General features: G+C 34.9%; 1 protein-coding gene across 1 annotated transcript in view; it reads left to right on the top strand.

Annotated features, from left to right (window-relative positions):
• Window positions 1-15,267, top strand: part of CENPE (centromere protein E) — a 35,355-nt gene that overhangs the window by 2,342 nt on the left and 17,746 nt on the right. Inside the window, exons 5-23 of the mRNA XM_065736932.1 lie at window positions 846-965; window positions 1,796-1,877; window positions 2,017-2,084; window positions 2,160-2,231; window positions 3,153-3,204; window positions 3,977-4,064; window positions 4,247-4,373; window positions 4,915-5,034; window positions 6,181-6,339; window positions 6,752-6,896; window positions 7,938-8,035; window positions 8,895-8,951; window positions 9,029-9,196; window positions 10,826-10,900; window positions 11,143-11,265; window positions 11,614-11,748; window positions 12,306-12,483; window positions 12,948-13,102; window positions 14,108-14,422. Of these exons, the coding sequence (XP_065593004.1) occupies window positions 846-965; window positions 1,796-1,877; window positions 2,017-2,084; window positions 2,160-2,231; window positions 3,153-3,204; window positions 3,977-4,064; window positions 4,247-4,373; window positions 4,915-5,034; window positions 6,181-6,339; window positions 6,752-6,896; window positions 7,938-8,035; window positions 8,895-8,951; window positions 9,029-9,196; window positions 10,826-10,900; window positions 11,143-11,265; window positions 11,614-11,748; window positions 12,306-12,483; window positions 12,948-13,102; window positions 14,108-14,422 (2,337 nt within the window). The remainder of the gene's footprint in view (window positions 1-845; window positions 966-1,795; window positions 1,878-2,016; window positions 2,085-2,159; window positions 2,232-3,152; window positions 3,205-3,976; window positions 4,065-4,246; window positions 4,374-4,914; window positions 5,035-6,180; window positions 6,340-6,751; window positions 6,897-7,937; window positions 8,036-8,894; window positions 8,952-9,028; window positions 9,197-10,825; window positions 10,901-11,142; window positions 11,266-11,613; window positions 11,749-12,305; window positions 12,484-12,947; window positions 13,103-14,107; window positions 14,423-15,267) is intronic.

Raw genomic sequence — 15,267 nt, 5'->3', positions numbered from 1 at the left:
GGCTATTCTGAACCCTGAACTTGGAATGTGCAACCCTCTTGGTCCTGAGAAAGAGCAGTGGCTCTGATGTGTCTGGCTTTTGTTTGGCCCTAGTGTAGTTTTTATCTACAGAAACAAGCAAGAAATCCACCTGGCTTGATATATTAAATAGTATGTCTTTAGATATGAAGGTATATTATGTCATCATTTGTATATTGAAAAGATTGCTGTGCAACAAATGCAGCGTCCCAAGGAATTAAATCCTGCAATGTAATTAGTTATATTTATAAGGTATAAATTAAAACATCATTGCAGAATACTTCTGCCTTGAGGTTTTTGATATCAGTTATGTGATACGTCAGCTATTCCTGCGAGGTGCAGAATATTTTAGTATCTACAAAAGTAGACTCTAAGCCAAGAAAACTTTCTGCAGTGCTGTAATCCACTGTGCAGCCTTCGTTCCAGTGCATTTTACTTCAGAGGTAGCGGAAGAAACAGCAGCAGCAAAGTAAATCAAAGTAAGAAAAGAGTGAAGCCAAGGTACACAGAAATAAGAGAGCCAAAGCAGGAGGGAATTAAATATGGAAAGGTTAGTTAAGTGGGAGATCTACAGTCACGTTTCTGAAGAGCTGAGTGTAAAACCTGCTTTTATAGCTTACTGAACGTGATGCGTTGGCAATGCAGCTTGGAGGAGATGGAGTAGAAATAAATTGATCTGTATTTGTGCATGCTTGTGTGGGAAGGATATGGTGAAATTTGTGAAATGACACCTAAGCATATAACTTTGGGTTCAGAATTCTTGCGTTAAAAGCTGTTAATTCTGTAGACTGACTCAATTTTTATTTTTTTCTTCATATGAACATTAGATTCCAGATAGAGAATTCTTATTAAGAGTTTCCTACATGGAAATCTACAATGAAACCATTACAGATTTGCTTTGCAATATAAGGAAAAAGAAACCTCTAGGAATTCGTGAGGATGTTAATGTAAGTAGGTATTATGTAGTATAGCTCTTGTATCTGCTTGGTACTGGGGGAAAAAGCTTTCAGAAGCATCTAGTAAAATATTTCTATATCAAATTGTGTAATTGTTATCTTCAAAAGTTAGCAGCAGGCCACTTAATGGAATAGAACAACAACAGCAAAGCTGGGCTTGTTGCTGTCTTAGCTTTATAAACGTTTATAAATGTAGACTTTATCCTTTAAGCTTTCCAAGAGAATATATTTTTTAACAAAAATACTGAATACTTGAGAGTTGTCTTGTTAATGGAACTACAGACATGATATTGATTCTGTAGCTCCATGTTTTAGAGGTCTTCAAAAAAAACCAAAACCCGGATAGAATCAAAGAACTATTCAGTAAGATAAGCCATAGAGGAAAATAAATTAATGTTATCTTTAGTTTCTTGATACAGAGCTTTGTAGCAAACAAACTGGGTTTTGTTTGTTTATTTTGATTACCTGATTGACCAAAGCTTTTGGGGTCTGGGGAGAGTGGAGATTTAATAACTGTATGATTATGGCCTTGAAACATTAAAGAAACGTTCGTCTGCATCTTTTCTGAGCAATTTTCCCTTACTAGTTTTATTTTTGGATGCTTTCTAGGTCTCTTATTTTTAAGTATTAGTTCTGATGTAGGTCTAAATTTTCATTACCTGTGTTCAGAAGAAAATTAAAGAAGTTGTTCAACTAGTTAACCTTTAGAAGTCCATTAATAAGTCTTAATTATGTTTGATGTATTCATACAAATTTTAGAGTGCAGTAAATTATTAATTACTGGGGTTTTTTTTGTTGCTTTTTTTTTCTTTTGTTTTAAGAGAAATACATATGTGGAAGACCTGATAGAAGAGGTGGTTGTTTCTCCAGAACAAGTTATGGAATGGATCAGGAAAGGAGAAAGTAAGTTGTTTAGCCAAGCTAGCTGATATTCTAGAAAAGCAATAAATTGTATAGAATCATGATGTCTCTACAGAATTTTATTCAGAAATAAGCTTATTGGAATATAAACAGAAGTATTTCAATATTGCTTTCTTGACAGAAAATCGCCACTATGGAGAAACAAAAATGAATGAACACAGCAGCCGTTCTCACACAATCTTCAGAATGGTAAAAATTTCACTGTGAGAGTGTTGGGTTTTTCATTACTTTAAAGGACAATAACATATTGTTTCCCTCTTCTAGATAATTGAAAGCAGAGAACGAAGTGACCCTGCAAATGCAAACTGTGATGGAGCAGTGATGGTGTCCCACTTGGTAAGATGTTATTACGTTGGTGTTTAAGTAGAGTTTACAGTTGCAACTTATATGTGAGAAGAATGTTATTTTATAACGATGCTATGAGCATGTCTTGTTAATTTCTATCAGACATTTCCTACGTATGTATAATGTTTCTCATTATCCATATAGAGGGAGATTCCTTGGGTGTTATTTAGAGGATATCCCCCCACCAAAAGGAATTCTGATGTGCAGTATCTTGAGTGAGCTATTGCCCACCTTTTATCCTTCTGGTTGTTGCTGGCAAGCCCTATGCTTCCACTCTCCATCTCCTGTATTGCTCTCCCATGTGATCGTATAATTACCTCTACTATTAAGGAGGAAAACTCTTTTATTTTGTTTTTTTTTCTTCTACTTTTTTTGTGAAGTTAGTACCTTTTACTCTTCTGAAACAGAAGCCAATAAAAGCAGTGGCTGCTTGCTCATCCAAGTCCTTGTGGGATGCTACAAATTTGTAGTCACTTTTGAACCATATTTGTAGTGAAGTTTTTCTTCTGATCTCTGGTTTCTACTTTTTCTATCCCCAGAATGGCAGGGAAGGAGAGAGAGACAGCTGATTCAGCTTCTTGAATTTGTAGTTATTTCTCAATACAGAAGTGTAATTTGCCTTATACCAAGGGTAGGGGAAGCTGCTCTGCAAGGTCTGAAATACCATTCAGAGTAGCGTTAATAGACTTCAGATGATCGCGTTTCTTATCCTTAAGCACCCTGAAAGTGGTTGTTGGTGTGTTGTGGAGCTGCAAGTTATTTCTAGTAGTAAGAGCACTTAGGGTTGTTTTGTGTTGTTTCCAAAGCACAATTCTAGTTTAAGTCTGTGTTAAGAACTTCATAGAAGAGAATCTTACAGTAAATTACACCCAAAACTAACCTGTGCTAACCTGTGATATGTTTAATTCACAGAACTTGGTAGATCTGGCAGGTAGTGAAAGAGCTAGTCAAACAGGATCTGAAGGTAAGTGTTAAATTACATTATTCTGGTGACCATTTCTGTTGTTTAACCTTCCCTTAGATGAAAAGGAAATGATGTATGTGCTGTTATTCATAAATAGTATCTATTCTACTAGGCAGGCAGGATCTGCCCAGGGAAATACTGGTAATATTATACGGGGCAAAGAATTCAGGACTAATACAGCTTTTCTAGAATATCAGATCCAACAACAGTAATAGGTTGGACTGAAAAAGTGAAGAGTAGTATTTTGTGGAGAGGAAAAGACTTATAGGCACTGTTAAATTTAAAGCTATAGAGTAAATTTAATGGCTATTATCAGTCAAGCTTAATTAAAATGACACCATGAAGCACAAAAATGCCTTTGTATTGTTTTAATAGAAAAAAGTATTATGAGAGTATAAGAAACAATGTCAACCTGTGTTAAGGAGTAACTAACCTGGAAGCTGTATCAAAAGCTGGTTTGTTATACTTAAATTCTACTAGATCTTTTTGCAAATGCCAATGTCTAAGTATGATAGGAACTTTGCAAACAAAACTTGTGTTTCTATGGCCCTGACTGCCTATTAAATTATTAGTGCTAATTTCTGATAGGTGATTGGTTTGATTAATCTTGGCTATCCTTGTGGATGGAATACCAGCTACTCATGGGTCACAGTGCAGCGTGGTACTTGCTATTTATTTTCAGGAGTTAACATCACAAAAACTTGTCAAAAATGTATTGTTCTTTTTGGTTGTTCGTTTGTTCTTTTTGACTGACATGTTGTGTAATACCTAGGTCTCCGACTGAAAGAAGGCTGCAATATAAATCGAAGCTTGTTCATTCTGGGTCAGGTTATCAAAAAACTTTGTGACGACCCATCTGGGTAAGATGTTCTGCTGACATACCCATTTTTAAGATCAGTAATAAGTTATATATAAAGCACTTCAATTTATTAAAATTATATTTTATACAGATTAATCTTAAAAATTAGCTGCTGCCTTTCGGAAACGTAGTTGTTATTCCATACAGTAATATGTCTTAATTTTCTTCTCACTTTTCCACCAGTTTCATAAATTACAGAGACAGCAAGCTGACTCGAATTCTGCAGAACTCCCTCGGAGGAAATGCAAAGACAGTTATTATCTGTACAATTACTCCTGTTTCTTTTGATGAAACACTCAGTACTCTTCAGGTAAAAGTCCTTACCTGTTTTCAAGCATTATCCTCACTAGACTTAACATTGATGGCTTGGGGAAGTGTGGTGGATGAGGGGGTTCAGTTGCTAACTAACAGTTGCTGCATCTTCTAAAGGTCCTCTGTACTTTGTGTTCCAAGTGAACATCTAGTTTTTACTCCATATCTCTTTCCAGTCACTTTGTCTGGATTGGTTAGCTAAAGCTTTTTAGAAGTTGGAACAAAGCTTTTTCTCCTGTCTCAAAGGCAGTAGATAACTTCTGTTTTCTCTTGTTTTCCTTTTGAAAACAGAACTACTAATAGTCTGTTTAATAAGTCTGTTAATATGGCCTGATAACATTTTAGGCAGCTTCTATAAGAAAGAGGAGAGTAATTGAACTAGCGATGAGCTCTATATTAATTAAAAATGATCAGATGTAATTTTGGTTAAATGTTTTTTCTTTATCAGTCAAGTATCCTTTTAACTCGTTGGGAAAAAATGAGAGGATTATACTTTTGATTTAACTATTGTACATGAGAGAATATGGTTGCTCTTTCAGTTTGCCAATACAGCTAAAAGAATGAAGAATACTCCGAAAGTCAACGAAGTACTTGATGATGATGCCCTCCTGAAGAGATGTCGCAAAGAAATTCTAGATTTGAAAAAGCAACTGGAGGAAGTATGAATTTTAGTCCATTTATTACATAAGTATACATATATACACATTTGTTTCTTTTTATACCGTGTATATGTATATATAAATTGTAGCATATAAGCAGTATATAATGCATAATATATGTAAAATGTAACATGCATGTTACATCTTTTATGTATGCATACTGGTATCTATTTAAAAGCTTTTTTTAATTGAAACCACTTAAGTCACATATTAAAATAAAAAATTCCAAATGAATTTTTGTTTCTGCCCTCCTAACTGAACTCCAGCTGAAGTTGCAATAAGCTGCAACTATGTAAGATCACTGGCAGCATTTGTATTGCATATAGGCTAAATATTTATTTTGGAAGCAGACAGTAGCAACTTTCCACCAAACAGCATAGTCTCTCACGTTCAGCTTTGTCCAAATAACATTGTATTTTGCTGATGGGATTCTTGTAAGTGCTGTAAGAGATTAGATCATGAAATATAAAACACAGGAAAAAAATAATCACAGTTTGGGGCATATCATTTTGAGTATGGAAATCATCCAAAGGTGCATTTTTATTAGGGACTGAGGGAAGCCAGAGGAAAGGGTTAAAAATAAAAGGCCAATGTTTTTCCTTAAACTACCACTTAAAGATTTGCTTGTTGTATTTTGAGATACTAAGTAGGCAAAGTATTTACATTAAATATAGCAGTGAAATCGTATGAATATTACTAAATATCTACATATCACAAACTTAGTCTAAGTTGTCGAATAGCTAGTTACTGCAATACAGTCTCTTTACTTCAGAACAGATTATCTCTTAAAATTTTAGGTACTGATAATGTACGTTAGAGAAGGATGCTATTTGGCAGTTGTAGCTCTGGAAGTGTTTCAGGCTTCTGCCACTGTGGGAAGGTCATCTTAAAACTGTTATGATTGAAAGAACGTTGTTTTGTTTTTTTTTTAATAGAGAATTTCGAAGTCTCTCAAGTCTGTAGCTGATTTGTCTTGCTGCTTTAACCTCTTACATACTAAATCTCCTGGGAAATTGTAGACTTTGTCAAAGATAGCAACAACTCCTTCAGGCTTAAAGGAGTGTTATGTACATGTTACTTCTAAATCCTAATATTTCTTTATAAACTACTGTTATAGTATTCAATTCTGTATTCTTTTTATGGAAGGTGTCTTTGAAGACTCAAATTCATGCAATGGAAAAAGATCAGTTGGCTCATCTGTTGGAAGAAAAAAATTCTCTTCAGAAAGTGCAGGAGGACAGGATACGAAACTTAACTGAGATGCTGGTAACTTCTGCCTCATTCGCATCAAAAGAGAATGCTAAAGTAAGAGCAGATTTCCTAGATCTTTTTTGGTAATTCTGAAATACTTGGCAAAAGCCACTACGGATGCACAGCATTATAGTGAAAATGAAATAACTTTGAGTTAAGCAGTCCTTAGTCTTCAGTTTTAACATGATTATCAGTGTAAGTGGTCTAGAAAGTTTTCACTCACATCTTGAAGGAATGAGTTTTTAAATAACGTCTGAGTATTCAATGCTGCTTTGTGGTGAACAGACGGTAAAGAGTTTTTCTTTTGAACTGTCACAGTGTAGTTCAGTTTTAAAGAAACTGCAAAATATAAGAAGCTAGTTAGGATACAGGACTATTGGAGCACTGGGCTAACACATCTGTTCTCCAGTCAGTGCTTCATTTTTACTTTCTGTAAATTCTTGTTTTGTTTTTCTCCCTTTTAAAGGCCAAGAGAAGAAGGAGAGTTACGTGGGCTCCTGGTAAAATAAACCAGGAAAACGTGAACTATTTTGAAGACTTTGAAAAAACAATGTTAATTGAAACAAAAAAAATGAAAATGTCTTTGTCATCACTACCAGAGGCAGAGGACTGTAAGTATCTATTTTTGTGGGGAGAAGAAAATTCTGCAAAGCAGCATTGAAATGGAGACTTGAAGAATAATCTTTATTTTGTAAATCTACATTAGAAATCCGTTTCATTTGCTAATAATACATTTGCTATTCAGACTGTTCTGTGAACCTGGAAAGCACTGCCTTTGCTTTCATAGGGAATTTCATTCTTCTGTGAATTAAGAATACTGATTAAAGTGGAGTGGGTTCAGCACAATGGTACAGATAGTTACTGTGATGGAAATAAAACTTAAATTAAAAAAAAAAAAGGAAGCTTGAGTCTTGCCATCCTATGTGAAATAATATGTAGGAAATCTGTTGGGTAGCTTCGCAAGCATTGCTTAGCTTCTCAAAGGAAATGAAAAAGTAGCCTGCAAGAGCATAAGAAAGGTTTTTTGTTTGTTTTGTTAACCATATGTACTTGCTTGTAAGGAAACTTAAAAATATGCCAGTGTCCTCCTGAAAAAGATAAGGAGGAAGATAAGGAGTAAAGCTCAACAGGTAAACAGATATGGAAAAGTCATTACTCAAAGATAAAACTCCTATTGAAGGACTTACTAGAGAATCTAGACCAAGGAATAAAGAAAGCTAGAATGAAGACAAGAAAATAACTGGGCAGTATTGATACTGAATTGCGTATTTGTATAGCCCTATTACCCACCCATCTGTCAAGTTGCTTGAAATTTTTCTTATGGGAAGGATACATCTTTATATATGCAGAATACTTTTGTTTAGTCCTTTCCTTGACCTTTAAACACTTTTCCTAATCTGTAAATAAGAACATATTCTGGATTTGTTTTAAGCTTCATTAACTTGTGATAGGGTGTTCAGTGTAAGCAATAGGGACTGGACTAAAGTGCTGTTCCCTTTCATAAAAGAAAATAATGAGATTTAGAAGTCCAACTGTGTGCTACATCTTTGTCCTTGAATGATTATTTCCAATATGATGAGATTTTGGATAAGAAAATTATTTATGTCCAATTAAAAACTTATTTTTTTGTTCGGATACATCTTCCCTTTCAGCTATGTTAATAGAGAATTCTGAACATGACAACCAATCCTTTACTGTTTTGGATCAAATTCAAGATACAGAATGGACTGATGGACCTAACATGAACTGGGTAACATCATAATGTCTTTAGTTTGTCTTACTGTCCTGGTTCCAGCTTGGGCAAGGTTCTTACTTCATAAAGTCCGGAATTATGCTATGTTTTGGCTTTGGAAGAAAAACAGTGCTAATAACATAGGGATGTTTTAGTTGCTGTGGAGTGGCTGCGAAGAGCTGAAAGCATATCAACTTCTTGTGCTGTCCTACTAGCAAGGGGGAGCTAAAGGACACAGGTAGCCTGGAGGAGGCAGAACAAGGATAGCTGACCTATAATTGGCCAAATTGACATTCCAAGCCATTTGATATCATGTGAAAAAAATTAAAGCACGGGAGTTGAGTGGGGGACAGCCACTGCTTACTGTCTGGGCATCAGTTGGGGGGTGGTAGCAATTGCTTGTGCATCGTTTATTTTGTGAATGTATTATTATCACTGTTATTACTATTTCTTTTTTTCCTTCCTTTTATGTTGCAGTAAATAGTTTTTATTTCAGTCTACAAGTTCCACTTTAGTTTTCTTTATTTGATTCTCTTATCCCGCTGGGAGGAGGAAGTGATTGCACAACTTAACCTATCAGGCTGCTAAGCACAATGAAACTACAATGTTTAACACAGTGTATATGCATTGCATGGTTCTCAGTGAGACAGCCTTACTCATCTTTAGAGCATCGATATTCTGTTATATATTTTTAATAATTGTAACTAGTTAGAAAGTAAGTATCTTGGTCATCTCTGTGAAGTTGTGGGATGTTTTAGCAGTGAATGAGCCAGTGTGCTTTGGTATTTAAGTAGGGTTGGCGGTAAAAAGCAACAAGGGATGTAATAAGCTTACTTGATCTTGTAGATCAGTTAAATGAAAGCAATTCTTTTTCTAGACTCAGAGAGACTTTGAAGAATCTGTGCAACTCTGTGAAGCTTTAGCCATAGAAAAGGTAAGCTTGTCTCTTATTCTCCTAGGAATAAGATGAAAATTCCAGTAACCTTTTCTAAAGCTTGTTTCTTTCTTCAGGATATTGCTGTAAATGAGATCAATGTCTTGCAAGCTAACTTTAATAAGTTAGTATTAGAAAATGAACAGTTGAAGTCAGAAATAAATGAAATGAAGGAGAAACTGAAGGAAAAGATAGAAATGGATGAATTTGAAGCTCTAGAAAAACAAACTCAAAGAGATCATGAGGTAAGGTACACTGAGATATAGATAGATTGGTATTCCTTGTACTGAAATGTTTTCTAGATTTTAGCCTACAGAATGCAATTTGGATGTTGTGGTTCACAACAGGTGGTGATATAAGCAGTGCTAAATAAGCAAAAGAAAGAATGAGCCTGGGATTTAAAGGGAACTAAGTGTAAAAAAAAAAAAAAATCAGACTTAAAATTTCAAGGGTTGCATGCTGAAGTTTGGTTAAATGTATATATCTATGCATCTACACTATTTTTGTGTATATCTATCTAGTATATATATGAAAAGTCTCTTGTAGCAGTTGGTGAGATCTTTTGGTTCGTATATCTATGTTTTGGTCTAATGTTATATGTGCCCAAGGGCTTGATGGTGAAGTAAGTTACAAAAGGAAAAGACACTTGAGATATTAAAACATAGATGTACTTTATTCTTTTCCCAATATTCTTTTCTAGAAGGAACTGGATACTTTGCTGTGTAGGCTGTAGACTGCCTGTATGCACTAAGCTATTTAGTATCCTTTTAGAACAGGCTAAAGTTGTAGCTGAAGTTGCGTCCTTTCACACTTGTTTTAGGTTACAATTCAATGAGGTCACCTGTTATTTCTGGCATTCCCTGCAGAATTTCATGGATCTTAAAACAGATACATAATCTATTATGATTTCTTGTATTTAAGATTACATTGAGAAGACCCTTTAAAAGCGTCACAATTTGTAATAAGACAATTTGTGCTAGCAAAAAACTTGTATCTAATGGCAAAAACAATGTTCTAAATTAGCTTCTACTGCAAGAACTGCTTTTTTGAACAAATCACATCTTCAGATCAGTATCTGAAGACAGTCCATAAAATGTAAGTATTTGTCAATACTTGTATAGCAGAGTAATTATAGCATAACTGACAGGTCACATACTTCACACTTGACTAAACATACTTACTTGAAATCATCAGTTACAGTCAGCACAGGCACAGAGATAAACTAAATACTGAATAATGACATTAAGTTACACGTGGAAGGTAATATAGTACTAAATCTTCTACAGCTATTTTTTGACATGGAAATTACAGGTTAGGTTTTCTTCTCACTATACTTGTAACGATACAGAAATACTTAAGAGAGCTAATTGTAAAGCTTTTCTAACAAAGACCAAGAGAAAAGCTCTTCTGTTTTAAAAGTGCTTTTATAGCTTGTCTCCTACTTGTGCTTCCTTTCAGAGAATGCAATTTGAATGCATTCATGGCTTGGTTACTTAAACTCACTTTTGATACCTTGTTCTTGTCAGCGAACAGATTATCATTAATATCTGCACTGTGCAAAAAACCTCTTAATATGACCAGGGACGGGAAGCTCCACATCTGTATGATTTTTGCATGAATTGCTTTGATCACATTGCTGTCACTTCTCCAGCTGTTGAAGATTAAATTGTACTTGAATCATCTCTAACTGCTGTGAAGCCCAAATAGAGCTTTTTGTTGATTAACTTGAAAGAATGTGGCAACTACGATTTGCTAACTAATAAAAAAGAAAATATAATACAGGCTTTGCTTATTTTCATGGTGATGGCAACTAAAACTGTTGGTATGGATGCTTTCTAACATCCTCTGCAATTTTGCTTCAATTTGCTCCACAGATACAACTAATGCATGAAATTTCCAACCTAAAGAATATTGTTTCAAATGCTGAAGCATACAATGAAGAACTTGAGGTGAGCCTGTCTCATAAACTTGCACGCAATAAGATCTGTATGGAACACGGTTTGGTTATTCTATCTGGTATGGATGACCTAGACTTAACTAGTAAGATTAACCATAGCCCATTCATAAGGAGGATCTCTCTTATCTTAGTGATGCTTTTTATGTAAAAAGGACTTATAGATTCCTATCAGGAAAACAAGCAAACTTGGAACTGTGGTTTTTTTCCTCTTTCTTTTTTTCATATAACTTCTAGGCAGAAATAAAGTCCAAACTGGAACAACTGAAAGAGAAAGAGAACAAAATAAAGATGTTAAAAAACCGTGTGGAAGAACTACAGAAAGCAGAAGTGGAAAAAAAGGATGGGACTCTTTCAGTGGTAAACATGAGTTTTCTGCTGGGGTCAAGAGGCTGAATTAGGTTTTGCTTTTGTGGGAGTGGGTTAAACTTAAGCATAGCCTTTATATGATGGAAATCTGCTGCCCAATGGTTTTTAATTACTTTATGAAGCTTAAAATGCTAATTAGTATTAGTTCTACAAGAAGTGTATTTTATAGTACTACTTTGAAGTAAAGCTATGGGAAGTTCTGTACTTTATCCCAGCTCCCTGTGTTGTGCTACTGTTCCTGTTAGATGGGCTAAAGTAATACTTTGAGTCAATTCTACTCTTTAAACCATATTGAATAATTGCTTTATGGTCTTAATTTTGAGTTTTTGTCTCTTTCAGGGAGATTCTGATAAACTAATTGAGGAAATTCAACAGCTGAGTAAATCCCTCTTAGACAGTGAAACCATAGCCATGGATGCAAAAAAGGAATCTGCTTTTCTCAGAACAGAAAATTTGGAATTGAAAGAAAGGATGGTAATTACTTTTTAAACTGCTTTTGTGGTTGCACAAAATGCTGTTTGTGCAGGGTTTGCTCCCAGACTAGGGAAGAAGGCTATCTGTAAAGACAAGTGACTTAATGTTCAAAGTAATGTTTTTATGATGGAACTTATGGAAAACAGATCTTCGAAAGGAAAATAGATCAGATGTGTTATGCAGGAGGTGGTATTAGGTATTTGTCTGACATCAAAAAAGAGAGTAAATTAATAGTCTTTGAGGAGTTCCTAGGACAGAAGACTCCAGGTCTTAATAGAGAACTGATTAGTAAGAGTTATGAATTCAGAAAACTGGACTGGAGGCCTTAAGTTTTTAAGGAATAAAGATTAAATAGGGAAAAGGGCTATGGTTCTGGCTTGTTATGTAAGATGCATTCTATTACATTATTCTAAAAGAAACAAAGTTGTTTAATGATGGCAACTTTTATTTGACAAAGCCAAAATTGTGCAGGACAACAGGAAAAGTGTTGGATTTAATTAACAGTTAAGCAGGTAGTCTTTTGTGTATGAACTGCATGTTCTTTTGTTTTCCTGAAGAATGAACTCTTAAATAATCACAAGCAAATGCAAAAGGATTTGCAACTTTATCAAAGCCAAATAGAAGCAGGGAAGGAGAACTACAAAAAAATGCAAGCTGACTTGCAGAAAGAGTTGCAGTCTGTATTTCGAGAAAACACAAGGCTAAATTCACTGATGGAGGGTAAAGTTCCTAAAGGTACTATTCTCTTTAAATCAATGGTTTATTTCTTTTTTTTTCTCTCCCCTTCCCTATCTTCCTTTTCTCCATTTGGGGTGGGAGACATAGGGGAACATTTTCACTCTTTTGCTCTTATTGAAGTGTTTGTCGAGATAGAACATTGGAATCTCTGATACTGATGGCACATAGCAACTGCATTAGCACTTTCTTAAAAATATTTGTAAAATTGCAATTTCCATAATGCTTTGTATGTCACCTAGGACAGTCATGTTTAATGAAGGATATCACAGAGAAAGTGAAATAAACTGAATGCCAATCTAACCATGTGGTAACCAAATTCAAAGTGTAGTTCCATCTTTTAATTGCTGACCAATTATATTCTTTGTAGACCTAACATCCAGAGTACGATATAAAACTGCTTAAATTAAAACCTATTTTTCCTCTTTTGGGTTCTTATTAATTTAAACTTGGTGATTCTCTAGATTTGGTTTCTCTTCTGGACCTGGAAAAAAAGGCATCTGACTTGAAAGCAGAACTAGAAAAAGCTTTGGAAGAGAATGTATTCCTACAAACAAAAGTAAATGAACTATCGGAACTTCAGTTTCTACCAAATACTGTTGAGATGCAGCAGAGAGAGGTATGTGAAAATTTAACTGTGCTGGAGCTCAACTTTCTTTCACATTTTTTATATTAATTATATGCACATTAGTTGGGGCCTATTGGATAGGATGTTTTCAATTAAAAATTTGTCTGAAGTCAAATAACAAGATCTTACAAAGTTCATTATGCTGCTGTTTCTTCGGTGTTTGATATTTACACTCAAGGATAAATTGAGTGCTCACTTACAGTTCACTCTAACGAACGAACTCTTTCTGGTCATTTGATAACTACATGTGTAGTGAAGAAGGATGAAACACTATTTTACCTGTCTGAAAACTTAATTTTTGTCTGGGTGGGTGAAGAGCAAATCTCAGCAGTCCTGAGTAGAAACAGTGGTTGAGGAGGAAAAGGTTTAAATTATTCTTTTTAGAATTTGCAAGCAGACTTACTTGTTCCCTGTCAGGGTGTAATTTAGTATACTTTTTCCTACAAATTTATCTTAAGTTTGCAAATTTGTTATAAATCCTCCTGTATCTGCTACTCAGTACGTGCACTTCTGGACTAGGGCAAAGCAATCTTGCACAAACTTGATTGTGAATATATTTCAGAATGTTCCAAAACCTTCCACTGGCCTACTTCTACATATGAACAAATGTTAAGTAGACGTTAACAACTTTATAAGGTCTGTATTGCAAGTAGTGTTGATACATCAAAGGACTTAATCAGTCTAAGAGCCACAGCCTGGCATGTTAGTTCAGTCCTACCTTAAAAAGAGTGGATGAAAATATTTTAAAAATATCTTAAGAGTTAGAGGGGAGAGTTTTAAAGGTATTTAAATCCAATGGGATTTGTCTTCCCCACCCTTCTGTCTGAAGTATTGTTCAGGATCTGTTTTATTGGGATTAAGTCTGGAAGTCTAGCAATGTACTGCACTCTGTGTTTGCTTGTATTTGTTTTTTAAGCCTGCATGAGCATTTTTTTTATTAAATGGCTATAACAAATACTGATTTTTAAATGCTGTTAATATTTTTTTTCCTGACAGATTATTGAAAAACATGAGGAGTTACGCTTACTGAAGTTAGAAAGAGAAAAGCTGCTCTCTGCAGCAGCTGATAATGAAGTTAAACTTAACTATATGACTGATGAAATTGAAAAATCAAAAAAAGAGCTAGCAGATGCACAGCTTAAATATGTATCCTCTGATGAGGAATATGTAGCACTTAAACAGCTCCATGAAGAATTGGAACAAAAATATGTAACTGTGTCGGCAAACTATGAACAAATGAAACTCCAAATAGAATGTTTGTCTAAAGATGCAGAAGAGTCTAAAACAGCTTTGGATTATACAACATTAGAGGTTGGTGTCATATTCCTCTTTTTGACATATGCTAGGAATTCTTTTTACACTATAAAGAAGTCATTTGAAGTAGTGGTTTTGAAGATATAGTGTAGTAATTGTAATTTCAGTTTTAGTGGGAATCACTTGAACTGTGCCAGATGGATAAGATTTAAGATGCGTGGGATTATGCATCTCAACGACCTCTTTCTTCATAGGGAAAGAAACAAGCTACTCAAGGATATGTGGTCTCCTGTACTTTTTCTTAATCTTAAGTTTACTCTTTATTATGCAGATATATTTTAAGTAAGCAACAATCACCTACTCTTCCTGAATTCATAGAAACAAAGCTTTCTTATCAGAGAGCTGTTGAGGGTTTTCTCTGAAAAGAATCAAAATGGGGTATCTTTCAAACCACAAAGAATCACTGCATTACCTGGCAAATAGAAAGGGAAAAAAATATTCATAGAGGAGGAGAAGGAAAATAGGATGTGTGTATTTTAGCAATTATGTGGCTGTCATACTCAGTTATGGATCTGTGTTTGTGTATTAGCAATACTTTTCATGCTAACGAGGTTCTGGAGATGAATAATTAATGTGGACAAGATGGAGAGTTAGTGAAATAATAGAATTCCTACTCTTTAGAAGAGTGGAAGGATTCTAGCTTGTCTAAGCAGATATGAGTCTGACATCATGTATAGATTATGCTGCTTTTCATGAAAGTGACGTTCTTGGGGAATGGCCCCAAGTTGCGCCAGGGAAGATTTAGATTAGACCTCAGGAAGCATTTCTTTTCTGAAAGAGTGGTCAGGCACTGGAATGGCCTGCCTAGGGAGGTGGTTGAGGCACCATCCCTAGCGCTGTTC

Source organism: Cyrtonyx montezumae, unplaced genomic scaffold, assembly GCF_038088225.1.
Source record: "Cyrtonyx montezumae isolate F1298 unplaced genomic scaffold, pur_monq_1.0 scaffold_2, whole genome shotgun sequence".
NCBI classification, from domain to species: Eukaryota; Metazoa; Chordata; class Aves; order Galliformes; family Odontophoridae; genus Cyrtonyx; species Cyrtonyx montezumae.
Note: the sequence above shows the minus strand (reverse complement) of the source record. Positions and strands in the feature narration are given on the sequence as shown.